This window comes from Pezoporus wallicus, unplaced genomic scaffold (genome assembly GCF_028554395.1).
Source record: "Pezoporus wallicus isolate ANWC-B61680 ecotype Strahan unplaced genomic scaffold, APGP_CSIRO_Pwel_v1 contig_10187, whole genome shotgun sequence".
In the NCBI taxonomy this organism is placed as follows: Eukaryota; Metazoa; Chordata; class Aves; order Psittaciformes; family Psittacidae; genus Pezoporus; species Pezoporus wallicus.
The window spans coordinates 230,106-254,212 of record NW_026636878.1 but is presented as its reverse complement, the minus strand read 5'-3'; the positions used below and the strand labels follow the sequence as shown (position 1 = coordinate 254,212).

General features: G+C 46.3%; 1 protein-coding gene across 1 annotated transcript in view; it reads left to right on the top strand.

Annotated features, from left to right (window-relative positions):
• The first annotated feature begins 8,460 nt into the window (after positions 1-8,460).
• Positions 8,461-24,107, top strand: part of SPG7 (SPG7 matrix AAA peptidase subunit, paraplegin) — a 30,328-nt gene continuing 14,681 nt past the window's right edge. The window contains exons 1-9 of the mRNA XM_057401980.1: positions 8,461-8,735; positions 10,270-10,372; positions 11,683-11,772; positions 16,383-16,633; positions 17,618-17,757; positions 19,592-19,694; positions 21,180-21,305; positions 21,631-21,793; positions 22,556-22,729. Coding sequence (XP_057257963.1) covers positions 8,601-8,735; positions 10,270-10,372; positions 11,683-11,772; positions 16,383-16,633; positions 17,618-17,757; positions 19,592-19,694; positions 21,180-21,305; positions 21,631-21,793; positions 22,556-22,729 — 1,285 coding nt within the window. The 5' untranslated portion in view covers positions 8,461-8,600. The remainder of the gene's footprint in view (positions 8,736-10,269; positions 10,373-11,682; positions 11,773-16,382; positions 16,634-17,617; positions 17,758-19,591; positions 19,695-21,179; positions 21,306-21,630; positions 21,794-22,555; positions 22,730-24,107) is intronic.

Here is a 24,107-nt window from a genome sequence, read left to right as displayed (position 1 = left end):
GCGGCGCTTCCGGGAGGAAGGGGTGTCCGCTCGGAGGCTCCGCGCAGGACGGTCCCGGTCCCGGTCCCGGTCCCTCCCTTGGCAGAGCCCTCGGAGCCCCCGCGCACCCACCCCAAGCATCTCCGCACCGGGCGCCCTCACCCGCCCTCCCGCCCGTCCCGGCGCAGCCGAGCCGCTGCCTGCGCCTCAGGTGTAGGCCCGGTGCGTGGGGACGCTGCTAACGGGGCTACCCCGTGTTAAGAGCGCAGTGGCCGGTAGCGTTTGGCCACTGACGTGGCCGAAAATGTACAACTGCCTGACAGGGGGCTGTAGGGAGGGGGGTGCGGTCTCTGCTCCCAAGGAACAAGGGATGGGACAAGAGGAAACGGCCCCAAGCTGCGCCAGGGCAGGTTTAGATGGAGCTGAGGAACAATTCCTGCCCCAGAGGGTGCTCAGGCATTGGAACAGGCTGCCCAGGGCAGGGCTGCAGTCACCGTCCCTGCAGTGTTCACACAGCGTGGAGTCGAGGCCTCAGTGCCGTGGGTCGGTGGTGGCCTTGGCAGTGCTGGGGAACGGTTGGACTGGGTGAGCTTGAAGAGCTTTCCCAACCTGGTTGGTTCTATGAATTGGGGTAACACACTGGGCTGTGAAACAGCAGTGGCGGGGATCGGGTGTGGGTCTGCTCCCGCTCCCCTGTCACCACTGTCTTAGGCTGGGGTGGGCCCAGGGGGATGGTGAGTGCCTTGTTACCATGCCGCTCACCATGAGACACCAGGCACAGGTGCAGTGCAGTGGACTCATCCCATCTTTCCCTGCCAAGGCTCCACTGCTGGCAACAGACACAGTGCTGCAAATCACTTGGTGATTTGGGGCCGAATTCCTTAACTACATTCTTATTAAAAGGTGTTAATGCTGAATGTTCACTTTTGCCTTCAGAAGAGGCAATTCTCTTGAGAATTACTGTCATGAAACATTCCTGCACCATGGCTGCAGGAGAAAAGTGAGAGAGTCATACAGGTTGGGGTCTGTGCTGGTTCGACCAGCAGGGGTTGGCACAGTGCACACATCATCTCTTAGCCCCCTGAGAAGCCTGTGAGCATGGCTCCTCCACTGTGCCCAGGCAGTCACCACTAGACAGGGAAGGCACAGCAACGCAGGCCATGCCCCCTTGCAGCCCTGGGATGGGTCTCCTGCTCCTGCCCAGCTGCAGTGGTTGTGCCTGGGGTTTATTTTCCTCATCAAAGTGCTAATTTCATAATACCAAGAGGTTTTTGTGCTAGTTTTATTTCCAGGGTCTCTCCTAAACAACCAGACCCATGGTTCTCCAGATGAGGATAGTGGACAAGCCTCCTGCCTTTGTCCTGCTGGGACTGGGGCAGTGACACAGTGGCTCAGCTCCTGCACTGGAGAAAACCCCACCAGTGCCTGTCCTCCCTAGCTGTGGCCATGTGGTGAGGTTGCCATATCTCCTCCCAAGAGTTGCTCTGTTCCCACCCGTTGTGTTTGTGCTCTCCAGTGCTAAGGTAACACCAGAATTCCTGGTGGATCCTGTTACTTGCATACAGCTGCTCATGCCTGAGCTCAGCATAACCCTTCTACGAAGTAGGAACACCAGCTGTACATAGGCATTTCGTACGGTGCATCTCATGCCAGAGCCCCTTGTATCACTGAGGTAATAAACCACTTGCTGTGGTATTCCTTCTCAGAGAATTTACAGGGTAGATCTTCACATCAAGTACAAAATGGGAGCACATGTGTGGCCTTTGTTTTGGTGGCTGAGGTTGGGGAACCAGGGTGACCTCATCTGGGTCATTGTGGGGGTTTGTCCCACTCTTTCCAGGAGGGTGGCTCATAACTGCAATTGCTTTTCTGGCGTTGACAGTTCTGCTTTGAGTCACACATTTGGCAGCCTAAAGGATTGTTCTCATGTATGGGGGATGCCAGTAGTCCCCCAGGAAGGAAGATCTCTTTGCTGGACTCAGTGGTGATGAAGGAGTGGCTTGGGAACACGTGTCCGACTTTGCTGTTAAATAACAGAGAGAGATTTATCCTGAGCCTGTTAAGCTGGTCCTGTGTTCTACTTAGGCTTAGTCTTTTTATCTCTGCCCATCTTCCTCCTCCTCTGTCAGATCTCCTAAACCAGTCAAAAGAAAGGTTGTTGAGGCTTTTTTGTTCTCCCTTCCATTAATCTTCTTGTCACACTACTCTGAAAACATTGCAAGTAAGCGTCTGCCTCTCTGGGGCCTCTGAGTGACTGGATGAAAGGAGAAGTATGTTTTTTCATTTCCTAAATATAGTTGGCTGTAACTGCCTCCTTGACAGCCTTGAATGTCATCCTGGTCAAAGATCCAGTGCTGGAGAGGAAGTTAAATCCTTTCTGCATCACCCTGACCCTTTTCTACTTGAAGGCAACAGTGTGGACAATCAACTGATTTAAGGGAAGGACAGTAAAAGCACTCGGTGAAGAAAGCTAACAGTGGGAGCAGGGCAGGATGGTTCCAGTTGGGGGTGTTTTCTAGGTGAGAATGCTATGACGAGGGTGTTCAGCCTGCTTGGGTTCATTACCCTGGGGTGGCTTTTGCTCCTTGCAATGTAATTACCATACTTATGAGGAAAAAAGCTCTACAACCTATAATTGTTGAGCACCTTTATCCTGCAGTAGAGGTTGTGAGCTCTCAAATACTAAAACAAAACAAGTATGCTGTGCTGAGGAAAGAGAACGTTGCATGGGGGCAGAGGAATTAGGCCACTGGGGAATGTGCTCAGGCCTATTCCCGTTTGTTACAGCAAACTGAAGGGACGCTGATTTGGGGAAGGAGCTCAGTGACCCTTTGATCCTTGCTCTTTTTCTCTTGCCCTGTCCCATTCTGGAGATGGCATCTGCGTCTGGTGCTCACCTCCGTTTTCAACCTCGGGGTGGACCTGTCCATCTCTGCTTTAGCCAAGCTCCCGTGAAGCTCTACAGCAACAGTCTTGTGGTGGAAGGAATCATTATGATAACCATAAGGTCAAAACTACCCATCTGTGCTCATGTGGGTGCACTTCTCTGCTGATTCAGCTCCTCTTAAGATGTAAAGAAGGGAATCTATTTTTAATAGATGAGACAATGTGTGATTTATGACTGCTACAGTCACACACCAGGGTAAATCCTGTGCGACCAGTCAGGTGCCAACAACAGAGGCCAAGTGAATAAAACTTTAGAAGAACTTTTACTTTAAGCTTGGATCATGTTTTAATTCGTGTCATCTATTAACATTTTGAAGAGAGATGGTTTTGGCAAACAAAGCAGCCATTTGGAAAGCCAGCAAGGAGTACAGCTGATGCTCTTGGTAGTGCAGCAGAAGTCTCTCCAACTCTGCACACAATCTCATTTTTCTTAAATAAAACTACTTTCAAGTCATCCTTGTTGGGTTTTTTGTTTGTTTGTTTGTTTTTTGTTGGTGGTGTTTTTTTTTCTTTTGTCGCTGTTAAAGGACAACTCCAACTTAGAACAAGCCCTTCTGCCTGTGATGCCATTAAGAAATAAAAGGCTGGGCTTCCACCCGCTTTATAATGAGGCGCTTGCTCACAGCTCCATGAGATGTGGTTCAATAATAAGGCTAAACTAAAGCAACAGCTCACTCCTACCAGATCAGCTGCCTTTTGAAGGTTTAACTCCTCACTGCAGCCCACGGTGTGATCAGTGGTGGCCCAGCAGACCCCACACAGGGCCCTGGATTAGGACCTGGACTAGCTCTGGTGCTCCCCCACACCCTCAGCCTGATCAGGCAGCAGTGGTTTTGGACCCCTCAAAGCTCAAGTGCTGCTCTTGTAATATGTATTTGCATGGTTCTTTGCAGGACCCTATGCCCTTGTGAATAGTAAGTCCAGGGAGCTTTGGGCCTTCTGCATCCCTAGAGAAGGATGTTTTCTGAGGGTAGTGGTCCCCTGCTGCTGGATAAATGCCTCATATTGATGTTCTAGGTGTGACCTCATGACAGTCCTGTTATAATTACTGCTTTTATGATTCCTAATGACAGGCTTTAGGTTTCTTAGCCTGCTTATGGATTTCAGGGGTGTGGAGTGACAGTTGCTCACTTGAAGCTTACTGACCTCCTCCAGCCTGCAAGGTTTGGAGATGACTTCAGCACACAGATTCCTGGGCTTCTCCTGTGCTCTGCACGCTCCAGGAGCCCTCCAGGGAGTGTGCTCCTGTGGAGCAATCTGCTCATTCATGGCCTTTGAATCACAAACAAGCAGTTTCCCTCCTCCTGCTCTACCACTGCAAGCCAAGCTGAGAAGTACCCATCTCACTTCTCTCAGTGTTGCTCCTTCTTGTGTTGACTTTGCTTTTCTAGCGATTCGTAAGCCATGGCTGGCAGACGGTTCGGTCACTGCTGCTCTACGGCTGATTCCCTCTGATCCCCTGCCTATGGCCATCTGTCACCTTCCTATGTTAAACTCCCCGGTCTTTAGAGGTGACTCGAAGATAAGTTTGTATCCCAGCACTGCTTCCCAGTTATGCCTTATGCCTGCCAGCTGCCTCACCATGGGGTTGGGGTGTCCTCCTTGCCCCGAGGGAGGAGCAGGGTTAAGTGCCATGCTGTCCTCTGCATGCAAGATCAGCATGTTGGGATGTGGGTGTGCCAGTGGCAGTGATCCCAAGCTGTTCCTGGAGGAATAGGTGTGATGGTTTTGGAGTGGCTCATATGAAGAGGCTACTTGCTGAACAGATCTTTACATGGTGAGGGGTTTCACTGTGCTTGAGGGACAAGAAGTATGGTCTTTTAAGCATGGCTTTTATTTCTGAGCCTGAGGCTTTCCTGGATGCTTGGCCTTGCTTTGCAGAAGGGGAGCATCTATCCCATGACCTTGACATGTCATCTGCAAAGAAGACATCTAAAGAAAATATATCTGGTACATGAGAGGTGCAAGCTGCTGAAGGGTGCTGGAACCACTGGGGCTGTGTTTTTTTGTCCTGCCGCAGAGGCAGCCTGGCTTCTGCTGCTGGGGAGGGTAACAGCATTTTTTTCATTCTGAATGTCTGAATTTACTTTCTAGCACCTTCAGCTCTACATTTAACCCATTGATTCATTATGGATGTGAAGTCTGTGGATGGTGCAGTGGCTGCCTGACACCATGTATCCTTTCTTTCAGTTTGCAGAGTGCTGTGTTGAAATGAGCTGGAGCCAAGATGGAGGGATTTATGGCATTCTACAAAGAGCTTCCTGAGACTCTGGGGCAGGAAAAAGGGCAGGAAGACTGTCTTACAGGGACATGGAAGTAAGAGATGTGGGTTCTCCAATGTAGCAGAGCTGAGAGCTGTGCTGGCTCAGGAAATGGGTATCTCTTGGCCTGAAAAACACAGGATGGGGTTGCTAATGCTGCTTCCTGTCCCTAACCTGCTCAGGAGATAAACCAGGGATTTCAGACTCCAATCCAGCACCCTTCCCCAGTAGTAAGTAAATACACGTGGTATTACTGAGTGATGTCACAGCTGGAGTACATCCCAGTGAGGCCAAGCCTGGATCAGGTTATATCTCTCTTCTCAGAGCACTGGCTTACTCCCAAAGGAGCATATTGCCAGTCCAAGGGCAGTGACTGAAGCCACCTTCCCCAAGGTCATCTCTCGCACACACAGAGAGGACAGTGCTCACTTCCGCATACACAGCCTGAGCTGCCCATGCAGAAGTCACAGTGTGGCCACGGCAGGTGCTGTCTGCACACAGGGCAAAACCTCCTGACTCTTCTGGTGACCCTTTGTTTTGGCACCAGCAAGGTGAAGAATGCCAGGTTCCCTTCAAGGCACAGCACGAAAGGAGGAATAGGAGTCATGTCAACTCCAGCTACATGGTGGGTCTGTAAATAGCCGTATTTCATTTGTTCCTGTGGTTATATGAACATACATAACCTCAGTATGTACGGTTTTGTCACATCAAGGCAGCAGCTTCTGCTAGGAGCATCACAACAAGAGCCCAGCTGCCCTGTAGCCCTGAAATGCAGCGTGTTCCAGTCAGCGAGCCCACCCAGATGCAGCTGGGGGTTGCCTGTGCTAGGCATTGGACCCTTTCAGCTTTCCTTGCCTTCCATCATTAAATGGGTCCAATTTTGTCTTCACTGAGGCAAAGCTGTAAGGCAGGCATCATGAAACCCATTTGGCTCAATCTTGGGTCAGAATGGTAGAAGTCAGGGAAGCCCTGTCTAAGCAAACTGTACTTTCACCTTCTAATCAGGCTGTAATTCCCTTTAAAAGATGCAACTCTTTAAAAATAGATTAAGCCTCATTAGCAATAGGTCTGCTCAGAAAATGGATGGAAGCAAGGTGTGACATGCCTTGAGTGAAGCAGAGCTAGGGGTGTGCATACTGCTGGGCCCCACAGCCGCTTGGTCCCTTATGTGCTTCTCCAAGGTTGCTCTATGCCCAGTGGAGAGCCTGCACCTCTGTGCCTGTGCTAGAGGGCACAGCATTTCCAAACGAGCCCTTTCCTCCTGCAGACATAGCTGAGGCACAAATACCCCCACACGGATCCTTCTGCAAGGTGGGTGCAGACATGACACTCGTCTCGGTAGCAGCCACCCAGCGAAGCAGGCTGTTGTGCATGGGTGGTATAGAACAAAGACCTTGTGCTGTGCCCATGTCTGCTCTCAGCCAGAGCTGCTTCTCCTGTCCTTCCCCGACCTACTCACTTATGGCCACTGCAGCACCAGCTCGGTCTGTCCAGCCATGCCGGGTGGGATCTGTATCTCCATTGTCACCTCCTCACTGATGACACTATGACCAGCCAGTATGGATTAATTGCAACCAGTTTAATTCTGTGTCTGTAAATTAAGCTGTTTGACGATTAAGCCAATGATACAAAGAGACTTCCAGGAGTGAGGAGGACATTAACATGCTATTAGATCTTGCTGGTAGAAGGTTTACTTAGACACATCCCAGGGGGCAGATGACAATTAACATCCTAAGAGACTCTTCTAGAAAGAGGATGCTAATTCAGACCCGCTGGGAAGGGACATAATTATTTATTATTATTATATGTAGCCCTGCAACCTCCCATTCAAGAATGCCTGAGATACTTGAGGACAGGTAAGTTAGGAGAACTAACAACAGCGAGGAACCCAAAAGTTGTCCCTGAGGCGTGTGAGGGGAGAAACATGGAGAGGAATGAGGGAGAAAAAGCTGCAGAAACCATCCTGTTCAGCGAGGCAGAAGGAACTATTCTATGATTCTATGATTTCATGAAGCGCATCAAAGGACTTGGGCAGGAGAGATCAGACCTGCTAGCCTTACAAACAGAATATTCATTTCAGTAGAGCAAGAAGGGTGTAACTGTGGTAGGAGGGAGGTGATGGCTCTGAAATGCCTTCCTGCCCCAAAGAAACACTCAGCAGAGCACATTGAGGCCACCCACTCAGCGGTGCACAACTAGTGCAAAACAGGAAGAGATTACACAAGATTTAGGATCAGGGACTTAAAATACAATGACCTTTATGGTCTCTGTACACAGGGAACTTAACACAACTCATAACCTTGACACACTCTGGTGTAATGCTTGAGGGGAGGTGAGCGGTCCACCCCTGTTACAACCACACACCTGCACCAAAACAATTTCAAACACAGGGTAATGGGTGCATTGTAGCTTCGCCACGCTGATTTGTCAAACACATTGTAATGGCTTTTCCACGGAAGAGAGATCACAGGAGCCAGCTAACCTGCCTGGCAAAGAGCAAACACATTGTTGTACATGTATATTTGTTCTCTCATTTCACTTCTGAGAGTACTTGATAATCCATCATGCTCAGCTGCAGATTATTAAATGCTGTTTTCTATCAGAGCTAATTTATACCTTGAGTTCAGAAGGGGAGTTTTCCTCAGCAACAGCTGCACAGGGAGGCAGCGGGCCTCTTTCCTCTGTCATGAATCTAGGATTGCAGAGGTCATTTCTTTGTTCTCTTTCCAGCCGTTACAATTATGTGGGACATGATGTTAAGAGTGATAAAAAACCCAGAACGGGGCTCGCTGCGTACTCCCTGCTGCTTTAATGCAGTGCCAGGTCTCCCTCCCCGCCTGCCACAACCCCGCTCTCCCGTGCCTGCAGGAGCCTGCTTACTCCTCCTAGCTGTTGGTCCTCCTCCATGCCTAAATCTGCGGGAGCGGCCTGGGGACCTGCCTGCGCTGCGGGAACCAGACTGCTCCAGGGGGACTGGCCAGGCAGACCTTGGCCTGGGGCTCACCTGCAGAGGGCAGCCCGCCTTGGGACGCGCCTGGCCAAGCCCGGGCAGCCGAGACCGGGACTGCGGCCGCTCCGCGGGGCCCCCGCCCGGGGCCGGGCCTCTCGCAAGGGGCCGCAGCCACCGGGACTCCCCGTTGCTGTGGTAACGGCTCGGGCCGTCCCGGCAGACCCCGCGCGGCGGCGGCCGGGGGCGGGGCCAGCGCTCAGACCGCCATCTTAAGGCATGGCACAGCTCTCGCCATCGGCCCCTTTCCAAGATGGCCGCCCGCTTATCAGCGGTCACTTCCGTGCCCAGTGAGGCCTCCGGTTCCCGGTGCGGCGGCGAGCGCAGCGGCCCGCGGCCCCTCGGTGCCCGTTAGCTGCTGCCGCTCCTCGGAGGTCTGCAAGGCAGAGTGGGACAGCCGGCGAGTCATGGTGTTGCTGCTGCGGCTGCTCCTGCTCCGGGGGCGCTGCTGGCGGCGGCCTGCCCCGCCGCCCGCCCCGGCCTGGGCCTGGGCTCGCCCGCGGCCCGGTGGCTCTGCCCTCGGCGCAGGTCGAGGCCTGCAGGTAACGGGCGGCGGAGCGGGGTGGGCTGGCCGCGGGGCGGAGCTTGCGGAAGCGGCGGAGGGTGCAGCGCCGGTTACCGGGGAGGGTCGTGCTGGAGCAGCCCGGGGCCGCCGCCCCCCTCCCTTGGGCAGTGTCCCGCTGAGGTGGGACTGGGAGCGCCGGAGGAGGAGGCGAACGGGCAGGGGGGAGCTGGCTTAGCCCACCGGCTCCATGTGTGAACGGACTCTTGCTCCAAGCAGGGCTTTCCCTAATGGGTGTCTCGGGCTGGACCCTCCCGAAGGTCCGTTGTGGCAGTGCATTGTAACAGTAACACGGGGGAAAACTGGTATGGGGATAGCATGTAGGCTGTTGTATGCAATAAAACGTTGATTAAAAGGGTTTTTTTCTCCAATTTTAATCGTGCCGACTCTTTGCATCACTCATGCACACCGCATTGGTGTGCCCCAGGATGTGTTTTCCCCATTTTGCTGTGCTCTTGGTATCACAGGTCCCTCTAGCTTAGCCCTTAAAACACAAGGCAAGGCTCTCGTTTAAACAAGGCCTCCAACACAGAATCATAGAATAGTTAGGGTTGGAAGGGGCCTTGAGATCATCTAGTTCTAGCCCCCCTGCCATGGGCAGGGACACCTCACATGGAAACATGTCACTCAAGGCTCTGTCCCACCTGGCCCTGAACACGAGTGAGAACTTACTTGTGAGTTTTTCTGCAGTGCAGTGAAAAAGTACTGGCCATCTAAGCAGGCAGTGGAGGAAGAACAATTGAAGGACTGTTTTTGAATCATGCCAGGGTTTTTCTGTTGTCAAAATTAGTCTTAGCTGTTCTATTCTAAAAGGTATCCATACCAAGAGGTCACCATCTTAAGCCAGCAAAAGCTGTGTTGTTGCTTTCCAGCAAGTCGGGGAAAAAGGGTGAGGGATTTTGGCCTAGTTAGTGCTTCTCTCTGTTTTGCTGCACAGAAACTTGTGCCTGTGCAATAGAGGGGTGGTGGGACAGGGAATCACACATCAGAGAACGTGATAGGCTTGTGTACAGTGAGAGCATTAGTAAATGTTAGTTCAGATGTTGAGAAGTTGCCCTTAAGCGTGAGTATCGACTACAGGATTACTGCCGAATTACTGTGGGGAAATGGCTGTGTTGTCCTTCCTGCTGTGGAGCAGGGTAAAAAGTACTGGTGCTTAAGATTTCCGCTTTGTGGGAGGGTATCTCTGCATTTTAAGAACTGACTTTCAACATATCATTACAATGAAGAACAGAGCCACAGGAAGGAGAAGATAAAATTTTAAAGTGTTTTGAGTGTATGTTCCTAGTTACACATGTGCTTTTCTTTTAAACTGGGTTATAAACAACATCTTCACAGTCACATGGCAAGCGTACAGCACAGCTAGATGTAATATTAAGGTCTCCTAGCTGCTGGTCCTGCAACTTACCCACAGTATTTTCATGTTTAGGAGTGTTAGTCTTGAAGAGTATATAAAGGTTAAGCAGTCACACTGCTTTTCCAATAGTTTGCTTTTTGTTTTTCTTCTTTCTCAGAGCCTTCTGTCACCAACACGCTTCCCCATGTGTCAGGGTCTTGGTGGAGTCCTGGTGAAGCAACACATAATTCGTGATCCAGTCCGGCTTTGGAATTTCTTAGGTGAGTCCCAAAAAGCAACTGTACAGGTGGAGGAGGTGAAAAGGTCATACTCAGTGAGAGTATTGACTTTTCCTTACCTTCACTGCCTGTGTTACTGAAATAAAGCTGTTCTGTTCTTGGCTTTGGGAGCTGTGTGAATTTTACAGAGGTTCTAGGTTTTTGTTTAGTGATAGGGACGAACAATGGCACTTTTCCACAAGGAGCTCTGTGATTAAGGAAGCACTTGAGTCAGTAGACCTAAAAGCTAATTTAAAACCTGCAGATTTTAAAATAGAGAATCTTTCTTTGCCTCATTAGCAAAGCCTAAGACGAAAATGTCATTCACCTTTTTCAGAAGTCGTATTGTAGGACCTTGCTTGAAAGCCTTTCACAGGAGCAAGTTGAAAGTGTGTGTTAGAAAAAGTTACCTGAATTCTTAGAGCAAAAGCACAGTAAGGTGGAACAAAGGCAATTACTCTTCTTCCTGCCCTCTTCAGATTGCAAAGATGAGTTTGCTACTGCCTTTGAGATTTGAACAAAACTGGTCACAGCTGTGCTGGCCAGTGTGGGCCCACTGAGCTTGGGCTGCTCCACCTTTGAGAGGGCTAGAGGTTTTAAGTTAAAATATATGCATAATCTTTCAAATGACAGTGAATCCCTCTAGTAGAAGTAGCAGTGGACAAGCAGTTCCAATTTCTGGGCCTACTCCTTTTTCTGGAGTCTTCATGAAAGGACCATGGGAAGTGGAAACTACTGTCGTCAAGTCAGTTGTCTGGCTTCTCAACTTCTTGTCTTTCTGGTGAAAAAGCCTTAGCTGGGCTTAAACCACAGTGGCAGCAACTGTGAGTGTTACTGTTTGAAGCATTACCTTTTTTGCTTTTATTAGAGTATCCTATCAGCATTTACTGAGAAACCTGCATTTAAGTCCAGTATATATATTTCCTGTAATAGGTATCTACAGTTCATAGCGTGAGGCTGTTCTTGACTCATACCAATGTTAACTATGGTTTGGGAATTGTGTACAAGTTCCAGCTCAGAAGAAATTTCTCCAAATTATTATCTTTGCTCCATTAAAATCATCTCTGAACAAAGCAATTTCTTACTGGATTGTCAAGAAATATATATGAGGAAAGTGACAGTCTGTCCTTGTAGTGACTATTTCTGATGAGCATGTCTTGTTTCCTTGGCACAGGAGCAAAACTGTGTTATTGGGTGGACACGGAGCTCGGCTTTCTCTGCACTTGGAGCTCATGTGTTTCTGCTATCCTCAGACCCCCTCACTGTCTCCTGAGGTCTGCTGGTAGTAACAACTTAACTCTGCTTTCCTGTAGGTAGCACTTACTGGTTTACTACTTCAAGCTGTCGGGGAAGTAACCAGAAGAATGGAGGATTCAAAAAGAAATCTCCACAGGAGGATGATGGTATGTATGTGCCAAAAAGATATTTAATGAAACAAGTAGTATGTATCAGGGTAAGGGTAGACAGCACGGAAGGCCTTAATGCCTCAGTCTCTGGGTACTAGAAGCCTGTAACTTACCATTTCTAACCAAGTTTGAAGGGGTGTTTTTTCTTAGGGGTTGGAATACTAAGATTTAAATACAGAGCATGAAACTGCTTCTGTGCTGCTTTGCATCCTATGCAAATAACTTCATTTATGTGTGCCTTACTTGTGCTGCTTTGCAGAGGGGAAAAGGAGCATTAACTGAGTTTTGGTTTGGAGGTTTTGTTATGCAGCATTTTGACTTAAACTTATTTTAACTAAATAAAGTTCTTTAAGTTGGATCCTGGCTTGGCATTGTTTATTTGTTTTTTTAATAATTTCATTTATCTTCATTGTGGATATGTCTCTAGTGGTTTACAGAGGTTAAAGTTAAAATTAAATACCTTAAAGATTTCTTAGCTGTGATAATGGCACTTGCTCAGAATTTTTCTTTCTTGTTTTTCAAATCAGCCTTTCTAGATACTGTTTTTTGTGCATCTCATACTGCCTAAGCCCCAGGCATTCCACTGTACAGGACTTCTTGAAAATGAGGTTTACCTCACTAAATGTGTCTTGGAGCCTAGACATCTATGTGGTGTGCCAGATTATGTTGAGAAGTAGAGGGGTGCTCTCTCTGTACCTTAAGGAAGTAAAGACTTTAACAGTGCTAATGGTGAGGGTGCAGGGGAATAAATTCAGTGTACCAGGCAAAAACCTTGTGTAACTTCTGACAGGCAGTGTTTTGATCCTTTTATCAGGCACCATTACCTTCTGCCAGTAGATTTTCACTAAACATCTTTTTCAAATACAAGTGGGTTTGTGGGTGTCCCTTCAGGTCTTGGTGGTGTTTTCAGCTTTCTGCTATTTGTAGATTTACAACAGCTGCATTCTGTTTAAAAAGTGTAATTTGACTCTTCACTGCTATAAAGAAAATTCTTTGCTTTTTTGTGAGTACATGCCTCCCAAGAGCTGCAGTGCAAAGACTCTCTAGCCTCTGGATTAGGCATGTTTTCAGACTCTGGGGTGTAGGTCTTTAGCAGTGAAGATCTCATTCTTCTTTCTTACCAGTAATGCTTGCAGAAGCACAGAGGATCTGAGCGTTTTCCATTTCATTACATTAGTTGATGCTTGCAGGGGCTGGGGATGTCTTGAGTGAGTTTATGGGTGTTTGCTGTGCTGCTTGCTTCCTGGACCTTGAGTGGGGGGTAAACCTGTAGATGGAGGGCTCTAGACCTTAGTACTCTAAGTCGGAAGGCATTAACGTCATGCTTAAGTCACACAGATTGTAGTATAATTTTATAAATTTCATTATAAACTTCCGTCTGAGTATCAGTAAATAATAGAATAGCTTGGCTTTACGTTTGTTGTGCTTAAACATAATGGGTGAATCCTCTTGGCCTGACTAACTTTTGAAATAAAAGCAGCCAGGTGCTGGTGATTTTTAGCCTGACTCATGCCACTGCAGTCTCTTTAAGCCAAGAGTGGCTTTACTCCATGTGATCCATTTCACTGGTCTGAAGCCTTGGATGAGGTGCGAGTGCAGGTGTCGCAGAGTCCTCGTTGAGGAAGTCAGAGCTTAGAGGCTGAGGCCCTTAGTGCTTGCAAGACCACACAGGGTGACTGCGAGCACAGTGCCCTGAAGAACTGTAGCTGTTAAAATTAGCAAACAGTAACATGCCATGTTCAGTGGCCTCTCTTCTCCTGTGATTAATGGATAGCTTGGCTTTGGGAGGTGGAATGCTACCCCATGTCTCCAGGGGAATGCTTGTCTTTGCAGTAATTATTAAAAAGAACTCTTCAAACTGCCACTGCAGCTCTTGCAAGATTTTAATCAGAGAGTTCAGATTTGGGGTTAATGGCAAATCATTGCTTCATGGAGGCTTTTTGAGGCTAAAAAGCTGGAAGTATTCCCACAGCTGTTGCTTGCAAGTGTCACATACAGTTACTGGTTCTCATTTACTGAACATTGTGGGGTAGTTATGGTACAATATGAATGTTGTACTATAAAGATAGTCAGACTTCACATAAGCTTAGAAATAGATTGATTTTATTCTTAATTAAGTGCAGAGTAGAGGAAAGCTTTGCATTGCCTTCTAGTTTTCTAAAAATGATGTCTTTTCCTGACATAATTCAGCTGTAGATTAAAAGTCCTGGACAAGTCCAGTTCCTAGGAACTAGAGAAGTTGTTTGTGCCAAGGTATCTGATGGCCAGCTTTTACCCTGTGGTGATCCTTTTGTGATTGTATCCTTAGTCATGTGTGCTTTAGGACATATTCTATGCCTCCTCACTTTGTCTGAAATTTTAATGCAGAAAATGCTGTAGCAAAAGTTGACTGTGGCATCTCCAAGGAGCTCACATATTCAGTACTCACTTTCTAAAGTAGCTTCTTTTCTCTGTAGAATCTTTTTATTTAGAACTTGCTCAGTTTTTCAGGATATTGTCCAGACTAAGGCTTCTCACATACTATGTTTTAATTTTCATTAATAAGACTGTAGTGGATGTCATCCTGCGGCTTTGATGAATTGCTTTGTTTTAATAAAGCTGGATCTAGCAGATAAGACAAAAGTGAAGAGATAACATCAAAGAACATCTGAAAAGCTGCATTGTTTCTATTTAAGAACAAGCCTTTCCTGTTAAATGTGGAGCAGGGCTAGGAAACGAGTGAAAAATGATGCTGCGTGTCTGAAGGACAGAGTACTTTTTTTAGCATCTGACTGGGTCATATGTTTGTCCCTTGGTTTTGTTGCAGTGTGTGTAGGGACTAATTGGTGGCTAGTGATAAATGCTAGTGTCAGAGCATTTGTTATGAATTTGTAAATAAATTGAATCTGGGCTGCAGCAGTCAGATGCATTAGCAGTCTAGTGACACAGAATTAATTCATTGCTGGGTGTAGAGCATTATTTATGTATGCCACGTTGCTGGTGATGTTAAATTGTGTATCAAGAGCAAGTGCTAAATTATATATCAAGAACATCCACATCGGGCTGGAAAGAGGAGGAGATATTTGTTGTCATCACAACTCAAATACTAGCTGGCAGTTGACATTGAACGGTGCTGTGGCAGCCCTTTGCAGACCACAGGATTTGAAATTTGCCGATGCAGTGAAAAAAATGTTGGGAGTCTGAATAAAAAAGGTTTGGTGGCAAACGCTTGGAGTAAACCATCCCTTTTTCTCATGTCAGCACTTCAGTATATCACTGGTACAGTAAAGGCTGGGGAATGCACACCTAGCATATGAATCCTTCTGATACAGATCCTTAATGTGGAAAAGTTATCAAAACTTTTTAAACATGGGGTTAGATGTATAGCATGGGAGAAAACCTGTGCAATTTTAAGGCAGTGAGCTTGATTTGTAGTGTATTTATTTCCACAGGTAAGCTGCATATCACGTCTCATGTGCTATTCCAGATTTACTGCAAATGCAGATATATTTTTAGGTACTAGAGACGTCGTTGGTCTTATGATAGAGGGTGACAGCAGATCAGGAGCTCACCAGGAAGCAATTATCTCTTATAATACTGTGCTATGTGATTTACCAGTGACGCTATGAACAGGTTTTACTCCTAATATTTCCCAGTAGATATGTTAGCAACAGCCTGAGGACTGGGCAGAGTAGGAGCATGTTGTATAAAAGTGGGCTGTAGTAGTTCTTGAGTTTGATTTTTAGCAATAAGGGTCCAGCAGCTTTGTTTGGCCTATATCTATGTTAGGCCAGGCAAATGAGGAAGTCTCTCATTTTGAAATAGAATGACATTTGGTGGAATGGTGATGAGACTAGCAGACTGTGACATCTAAAGTCTGCTGACCAGGATTAGACTGCCTTAAAACAGGACACACTGATCAGAACTCTCAAAACATGTCTGAGATTGCTGTCTTTGTATACAATAACTTCTGGGGTTGAGGTTCTCTCTTTGGCTCCCTGAAGCTTCAAATCCTTCTCTTACCTAAGCAACAGTTAAAGCACAAGAGGTGAGGTGATCCTCCATCATCTTCTCTGTAATCACACAGTGCCTCACTGCAGTGAGGGGCATTGGGGAATGGCTGAATATAGCCACAGCAATGTGACTCAAGCAGATTTTTTGCTGGTTAGCAGGATGCAGAATTTGTCTCCTTCCAGGCAGTTGTTGAAGTTCACATCTGAGTGCTTCTGCTTTCATAACTTTTGACTTGGTGCTGTTTCATGTGTACAGCTGAGGCCCTGTGGTCTGATGGTCTAGATGCCAGAAGCGTCTGGGAATGCCACATAATCCAAAAAACTGACTCACTTGCATAACCTTGGGCAAGTCAAACAACCTTCATTGTGAGCCAAGCCAGAAACTTGCCTGTGCAATGCAAGTTGGGTGCTGCTTCGAGTCCAGCCCTTCAGGAGAAACCAAACATGCAACAACAACAAAAAAAAACAAAACAAAAAACAAAAACCAAACCAAACAAAAAAAAAAATTGTGTCAGTCTTTTTTATTTAATTGTTTCTTCTTTGGACCAGAAAGCTCTACAAGTACATGCTCATATCTTTTTTCCTTTTTTCCCTTCTGGTATCTTTTATTTCTAGAGGATGAGAAACGCAGGAAGAAGGAAAATCAAATGCATATTGAACGTTTACGGGCACTCCTCATCCTAACTGTCATAGTGCTGTTGTTTCGATTCATGCTCAGTGAGAACAGAGAAGGGACCAACATTTCCTGGAACTACTTTGTGAATGAGATGCTGGCAAAGGGGGAGGTCCAGAGAATCGAGGTGGTGCCAGAGAGCGATATTGTGGAGGTTTATCTGCACCCAGGAGGAACCCCACATGGACAAGTTGTAAGTCACTTTCTGCAACAGGAATGAGTGATCATAGCTCATACTGTTGAAAGGAATTGAATTAATGAATATATATGTTCTGTAAAACTCTAGCTGGTAAATTTGCACTTCATTATTTTTTTCTGTTTTGTTTATTTGAAGTTCAGGGGACTTCTGTTATATCAACCTGGAAATAAGACTTTTAGTTTAAATTGTAAAATTAATTAATAATGATCTGGAAGAAAATCTTACATATGCCTAAAAAGCTGGAAAAAAAACACCAGTTTTTTTCTACTGGCTCAGTCTCGTACATGAGAAAGTGTCTAGAACACTGTAAGATCTAGTTTCAAAAATGTTCTCCTACTTGGATTTTAGTTTCAAGTGTTCTGTCAAACTCCATCAGAATTCCTTCCTGAATCTTTTAAAATAAAGAGAAAGCAGAGTTTGATCTGCTTACTTCCAGAAGTTACCACTAAGAATAATTACAAACTGGCTTGAGAGATTAAAATACTGTTCTGGGATACATCCCATTTTGTTGGGTGATTTATGATCTATTTGCAAACTGCTAGATGAAATTCATTTCTGGTAGACACAGGAACAAGGTCCAAGAAGTCCAAGTGGAGCACAAGGCTCCTCCTTTCCAGTATGTAGTTTTCTGTTTATTTCTGTATATAGTGTAACATTTTGTCTGAGCCCATGTCAGTATAACTGAGTTTATAATACTAACTCCATCCAGCTTTCTATAAAGTTGTTGCATCTCGTTGTTTCTGGAGAGCTTAGTTCTTGCCTTTTATGCTTTCATGACGTGCTGAAAGTACTTGGTGTTCCCAAGGTCATTTGGAGGCCTAGAGTCAGTTAGCTGCTCATGAGTTCATTGATTCAGTCTCAAAAGGTGTAACATAAGGCTAAATTTTATCTGACTTGTCCATGTTGTGCTTTTCTTCTGCTCACTGCTGTATCCTTATGCTACAACACTGACATGCTGCTTTTATTGCACGTCCCCAGAATGTTACCCTGTTGTACACAATGCGGGTGGCAAACATTGACAAATTTGAAGAGAAGCTGAGAGCTGTGGAGGATGAGCTGAATATTGATGAGAGAGAGAGAATCCCCATTTCCTACAAACATCCTGGCTTTTATGGAAAGTATGATACAAATTTGTGCTTACTGTCAATCATAGATTGGTGGCAACGTCCCTCACTTGGAGAGGAAACTCGCGTTCAACTTAATGTTTTTATATAAACATAGAACTAAAAAGTGGTCTCCATTCGAAGCACTTAGGCAGCCTTTCAGAAATAGGCATGTTCTTAGATGTACCTTAATATTTCAGAAGTGAAGGTCCCAAGAAGGTGTCTGGAAGTGCAGCATGCAGCAGACCAAAATGTTTCAGGTCAGCATCAGCAAGTCTGAGTAAAGTCTGTGTTCTTGCACAGCTGAGCACATCTTGTCCTCACAATCAGTTTTTCAAGTGCAGAGTGTGGTAGCCACCATGACTCAACAAGTGATGTTACACCCTGGTCGGTGGAGAATGGTGGTGGTGCGGCAAGCCTTCCCCCTATTCAAATTCTTCAAGGGAGGCCTGTGGTGGCTCTTCAGTCTGTAAAAATAAACACCTAGTTTTGGCCTGCTTCTGCAGCAGCTGTAGATCAGAGGATGGCCTGCACTGTGCTCGCTCCAGCTGTGAGCCACATACTGAGCAGAGCAGCTTTGATGCATATGAAATCTCAATGAGGGGAGTTCTTCTGTTAAACTTACAGCCCGTTTCTGTTACCTGAAACTTGGCTTAAAATAAAAAAGAGCTCAAAGCTTCTAATTTTGAAAAACCTATAATGAGAAGAGGAGGGAAGATAGAATAGGAAAGGAAGAAAGAATAGGGAAGGAAGAAAGAAGAACAGAGACTGGAGCACCTCTTCTGCAAGCCTGAGAGAGCCACAGTTCTTCAGCCTGGAGAAGAGAAGGCTCCTGAAGGGGAGACCTTAGAGCAGCTCCAGTGCCTGAAGGGGCTGCAGGAAAGCTGGAGAGGGGCTTGGGACAAGGGCCTGTAGGGACAGGCCAAGGGGAATGGCTTTAACCTGCCCAAGGGGAGATTGAGAGGAGCTCTTAGGCAGAAGCTCTTCCCTGTGAGGGTGCTGAGGCGCTGGCACAGGGTGCCCAGAGGAGCTGTTGCTGCCCCATCCCTGACAGTGTTCAAGGCCAGGTTGGACACAGGGGCTTGGAGCCACCTGGTCCAATGGAAGGTGTCCCTGTCCATGGCATGGGATTGGAACTGGATGAGCTTTAAGGGTCCCTTCCAACCCAGCCAGCCTGTGATTCTATAAACATCTGTCAAAATATTATACATAACTGGCTAGCCTTTATTCTGTGCTTTTATATGATGTACTAATGTTGTATTATACAGAAGTTTGAAAAAATAGGCAAGTTCTGAATTTCGACTAAAGGTCTCGTACTGCACAATCAATTTAAGGTTTATCTTCATATAAACCTTGTCTTATAAATGTGCAAATGCTGTTCAGAGGGCAAGTAACTAGACAAAATTCAGTCCAGGTATCCATTCATACACAAACAAGAAGTTTCAGATTTTGGGAAGGTGTCTGGGAGGAATAATTACACACACTGACCATCCCATCTACAGTGGGAAAGCCACTGTCTCCAAACCCTGTAAGATGACACCCTCTGCACGGTGCACCAGGAGGTGACCCGGCCATCTCTCAGGTGTGGCAACACAGCTGTAAGCAGTAGTTGCCAGTGTCCTCTGCTTAACTTTTTAGGCTAATTGTTTGGGGTTTGGGTTTATATACACACACACACACATATATAAAAAAACCTGTAAAGGTTCCATTTTCTTAGTTAGGTCTGTTCATTGCTGCATTGCCTAAATGTCAGGACCTTTAAAATACTGCAAATAGCTATGTTGAGTAATACTTAGCAAGTTGTGGGCAAACACTTCAATTTGTACCTGTCTTGCTTTTGTCCTTTTAGTGATGTCATTTCCCTGATAGTGACACTTGTAGCTGTGTCCATGCTGTGGAGCATCTTCCGCCTCATTAGGGTTGCCGGACGGGTAGGAGGATTCAACGCCTTTGTGAGTATCGTAGATCTTGATGTTGTTTTGTAGCCTGTGGATACTCTTCTCTTCCCCTTCCCCAGCAAAGTCAATGCAGAATGAGGATTAACTGGTGCCAAGGACTCTCCATTCTTGACACATCTTGCTGACCCGATCATCTGACTAGCTTGTATGGTAACTGGCCGTAGCTGAGGCCCTTTCTTTCCCCAGTGGCAGGAAGGGCTGAGCTCAGTAAATTTGCAGTCCGGTTTGCTCTGCTGTTTTCAAAGCTTGCTAATGAGTTGCAGCTGCAGATGGTGTTTTTCACTGGGTCCTGCCAATATGCCTCCCATACAGCCAGAAGTAGGAATTGCTGCTTTCTGCAAAATGAGTTCTCAATTTATAAAATATGTTCAGATTCTGGATTTCATTATGTGTTGGCCTGTTCTGCTCATGCCACATGCCTCACTTGCAACATCAGTCAAATCCTCCTCCTCCCCTCTTCCACCCTTGGCTGGATCAGCTGATAAAACTCTGTAGAAGTCAGCCTGGGGTGCACCGTCTTTGACCACAGGGATTTGGGGATGAAAATACAGTGAATTTAATCCCTTGTTAGATTTCCCACTCAGCCTCCTCGGCAGTTCTCTTCTGGCTGTGGGATTCTCTTTACACAAAGGGATACAGCTGCTCAGAGAATATTTTAAAGAAGTGTTGAGTAATTAGGGCCTTGAGGGCTAGATTCTATCATTGCATACATGGGGACATCTAGGCCCCTGCATGTTTAACTCTTCTTTTGAATAAGCTGATACTTCTGAAGCCTGAGAAACTATGAACTTTCTTCACAAAGAAAAAAAATCCAAAGTAGCATTTTTCAGTGGAACATACTGAGCAGTTACTAGTAGAGTGTTGAACTAAATTCTTGTTTTGACTCTGTGGTGTGACACGCACCAGGAGGCTGAAATGTGGTGTCTAATGTTAAATTTGAGAACCTACAGTTCTGTCCTGGGTTGTGTTTCAGGAACAACTAGTGGCAGCATTGGACAAGGGTGCAAAGTGTTTATATGTGTTTACAAGACAGTATTGGTAATTATTTACCACTGACAGCTGTTTACCATCAATACATACTCCTCAAAACTGTACCACTCCCATGTGTGTTAAGTATCAGAGCGTTTAGAAACTGGGGAGAATATACCAAATAAGGTTTTTGGACATTCTGCATGTTTGTAAGAATTATCCCTGCCTGATCTATCTAGAGTTTGAGCTGGATTGTGTTGGGACTATTACTGCAGGTTTATTCTCGTAACAACAACGTGGATAAATAAAGTTTGAGTCAGCAGTCTGGCTGTGAAGTGTTTCCAGAGCAAAAGTGGGTAAACTAGCAACATGTTGGTGGGCATTTTAGTGTTTTGTTGTAGGGGCAGCTTATACCTGTGCTGTCTCCCAAAGCAGAGCAGACAGCCTTTCCAGACTGTTGCCTTATCCAAAGTCAGAGTAAATCCTCAGTAGTTGTTTTGCCTTCCACAGAACCAGTTGAAAATGGCTCGTTTCACCATTGTGGATGGAAAGTCAGGAAAAGGGATTGGCTTCAAGGATGTGGCAGGAATGCATGAGGCAAAAATGGAAGTCAAGGAATTTGTGGACTACTTAAAGGTAGGTACAAGTAGAACAATGTAAGTGCTTACTACCCGTCTTCTGGGGTAGATGGCTCTATATTCCTCTTTCCTCTCTTCATCCTTCATGATACAGTTTAAATAAGCCTGTGTTTCAATAATCTGACGGCTTTTTGTGTTGTGATCAGCATGACTCAAATCTCTGTATTTCCACTTCCGTAACAGGAATGCAGATGTAGCTGCTCTCATTAGCAGCTCAGAGTTGTTCAGGCCAAAAACAGTATCAGGAAGCTCTGGGAGGGTGTATTCTTGTGCAAATGTTCCATGTGAGCTGTGAATCTGACAGAGCTGTGTTGTTCTTGCAGAACCCTGAGCGTTACCTGCAGCTTGGGGCTAAAGTGCCCAAGGGAGCCTTGTTACTTGGACCGCCAGGCTGTGGAAAGACATTGCTGGCAAAGGCAGTGGCTACAGAAGCACAGGTGCCATTTTTGGCTATGGCAGGCTCTGAGTTTGTGGAGGTGATAGGAGGTAAGCTTCTTGGGAGGAAGGGTGTGGAGGTTACTTGGTCTGTTAGGCAGTTGGAGGGTGCTGGAAGGGCCTGTTGCACAGGACAGAGTTTTAGCCTATCTTTGCATGTGGAGGATAGGTTTGATACCTTTCCTGAAAATACAAAAGGTGTTCAGTGACAGAGCATATTTAATTCTGCATTATCTAAAATGCATGCCCTCTGAATTGCTAGAGCCTTTTTTCTGACAGTGTGAAGCCATGGTTCTTCACCTGAAAGCATTATCTCTGACTTCCCTGTAACTATTATTAAAGCTATTGACTGAGGCTTCCTTCCTTGTATGAGAACGCTAATGGATTTTCTGCTTCTCCCTCCTGTTGGGGAAAGTACAGTGTTTTTGTGCCATGGGATTTCTATCTTTCTCCTTTTCTTCCTTCCTCCCAGATCTCTTGAGACCTGACAAGGGTCAGTGTGCAGGAAAATGCTGAATATTTCTGGTTCTGACCTGTGGAAGAAACAGGAGTTCATCTTAGGAGCTGGCAGTGGTGTTCTTACAGCAGCTATAGGAGTCCCTGCAGTTCTAGGAGTTCTAGGAGGAGCTGTGCGGAAGGACTAAGCAAATGAGTTCTGTGGCTATTTCTTTGTGCCAGGAGTGTTGAGAGAGGGACTGTCATACCGAGGGCTTGCCCAGTGCCAAATGTCTCACTGGGGGCCAGGAATGCTGCTCTCTAGCTTTGCTAACAATTTTAGCTACAAGGATTATTTCTTCTTCTCTTTCCTTATAGGTCTTGGAGCTGCCAGAGTCAGGAGCCTCTTCAGAGAAGCCCAGGCTCGAGCACCCTGCATTGTGTACATTGATGAAATTGATGCTGTGGGCAAGAAGCGTTCAACCAATATATCTGGTTTTGCCAATGCTGAGGAGGAGCAGACCTTAAACCAGCTGCTGGTGGAAATGGATGGTCAGTATTTCTGTCTGCCTCTCAGCTGGGCCTTCATCACCTTAGAAATCCAAGCTGTTGGCCCGTACATCATCATCCTGCTTCTACTTGCCATGCCTCTTTAGCGTTCTTCTGCTGAAGTCATGACCATTGCATTAAAACAAACTCATTCCCCTTTTCCCTGGGACAAGGCTAACTTGTACTTCGCAGCCAGTTCAGGGCTAAGCCCAGAACTGCAGCTTGATCATATCCTTGCTAAAAAGCTATCTGTATAATAAGTGATAACTGGTTTGGACTGCTGCTAGAGAAGAGGTTGTGGCCCTGAAAGTCAGAAGGTTTTTTCCAATTTGGACGCCAGGGATGCCTTGGCTGGCCTTGCTCTTGTGTCAGAGGTTATCGTATCACTCGCTTGAAGTGGGTCTTTTATCTGTTCTTTCTCCCAGCTGGTTTGCTGAGTACAGATGGAAAGCAGCAGTAAGTGCTGTTCAGCACAGGGTTGGTGGGTGCTGTGTACCCAGTACTTGGTGTATGCAGACCCAGGCTTTCCTGCAGAACCCTTGGTAATCTTCTTAAACACCAGTCTGAACCATGTACCCCACCTTGGGTCCCTTTTCTGAAGACACTGTAGCATATCTCTCTTCATCTGTCCCTTAGGCAGGACTACTCCAGAGCTGATGGTTACTACAAAATTAATTTGCCTCAGGACAGATCTCTTGAGTATGTGCTGTGGCTAAGTTACGGAGATAACCCTCTTGAAATCTAGACATTTATATAGGGTTTTAAGGGTGTGGGGTTAAATACACTAGATTTTAAAACCCAGGAGCCAACTGTTTTTGTGACTGTGCTGAAGACTCTGAGTCAGAACAGAGTGTAGTGTCACGGGCAGAGTGAATTTGCACCAACAGTCGCATATAATATCAACAGCAAATGTGCGTGCAAGATATGGCTGGCAGAGGGCAGCAACCCCAAAGACTCTTACTGCAGTAAATGGCTTCACCTTGAAGAATTACTTAGAGTACTTGGGAAACAAAAGAAAATTAATTGGCAGCAAGGGCACTGCTGTCTGTAGAGTAACATTTAGGTCCAGCTGCCCATTAAATGTTGTTAGATACTTGATGTATTCCATCTAAGACAGGTAGTGGTTTAAAGCCTGTTAGGGTTTAAAGTTCAGTTGTCCCAGAGGGCCATAAGCAATGTAATACACAATTCTCACATCCTTTGACTTATTCTCATGCGGTCTGCCTGACTACAGGATCCCTAATCTAAACTGGGAGAGAGAAGCTTTGCAAACAAATCCTGGTTTGATGCCACAGTTCTGTATGGCTTCTGGCTGCACTGGAATCAGCCGTTTTCTCAGATACTTTCACATGAGTGCCAAAAGGAGTGATCCTTTTGCTGT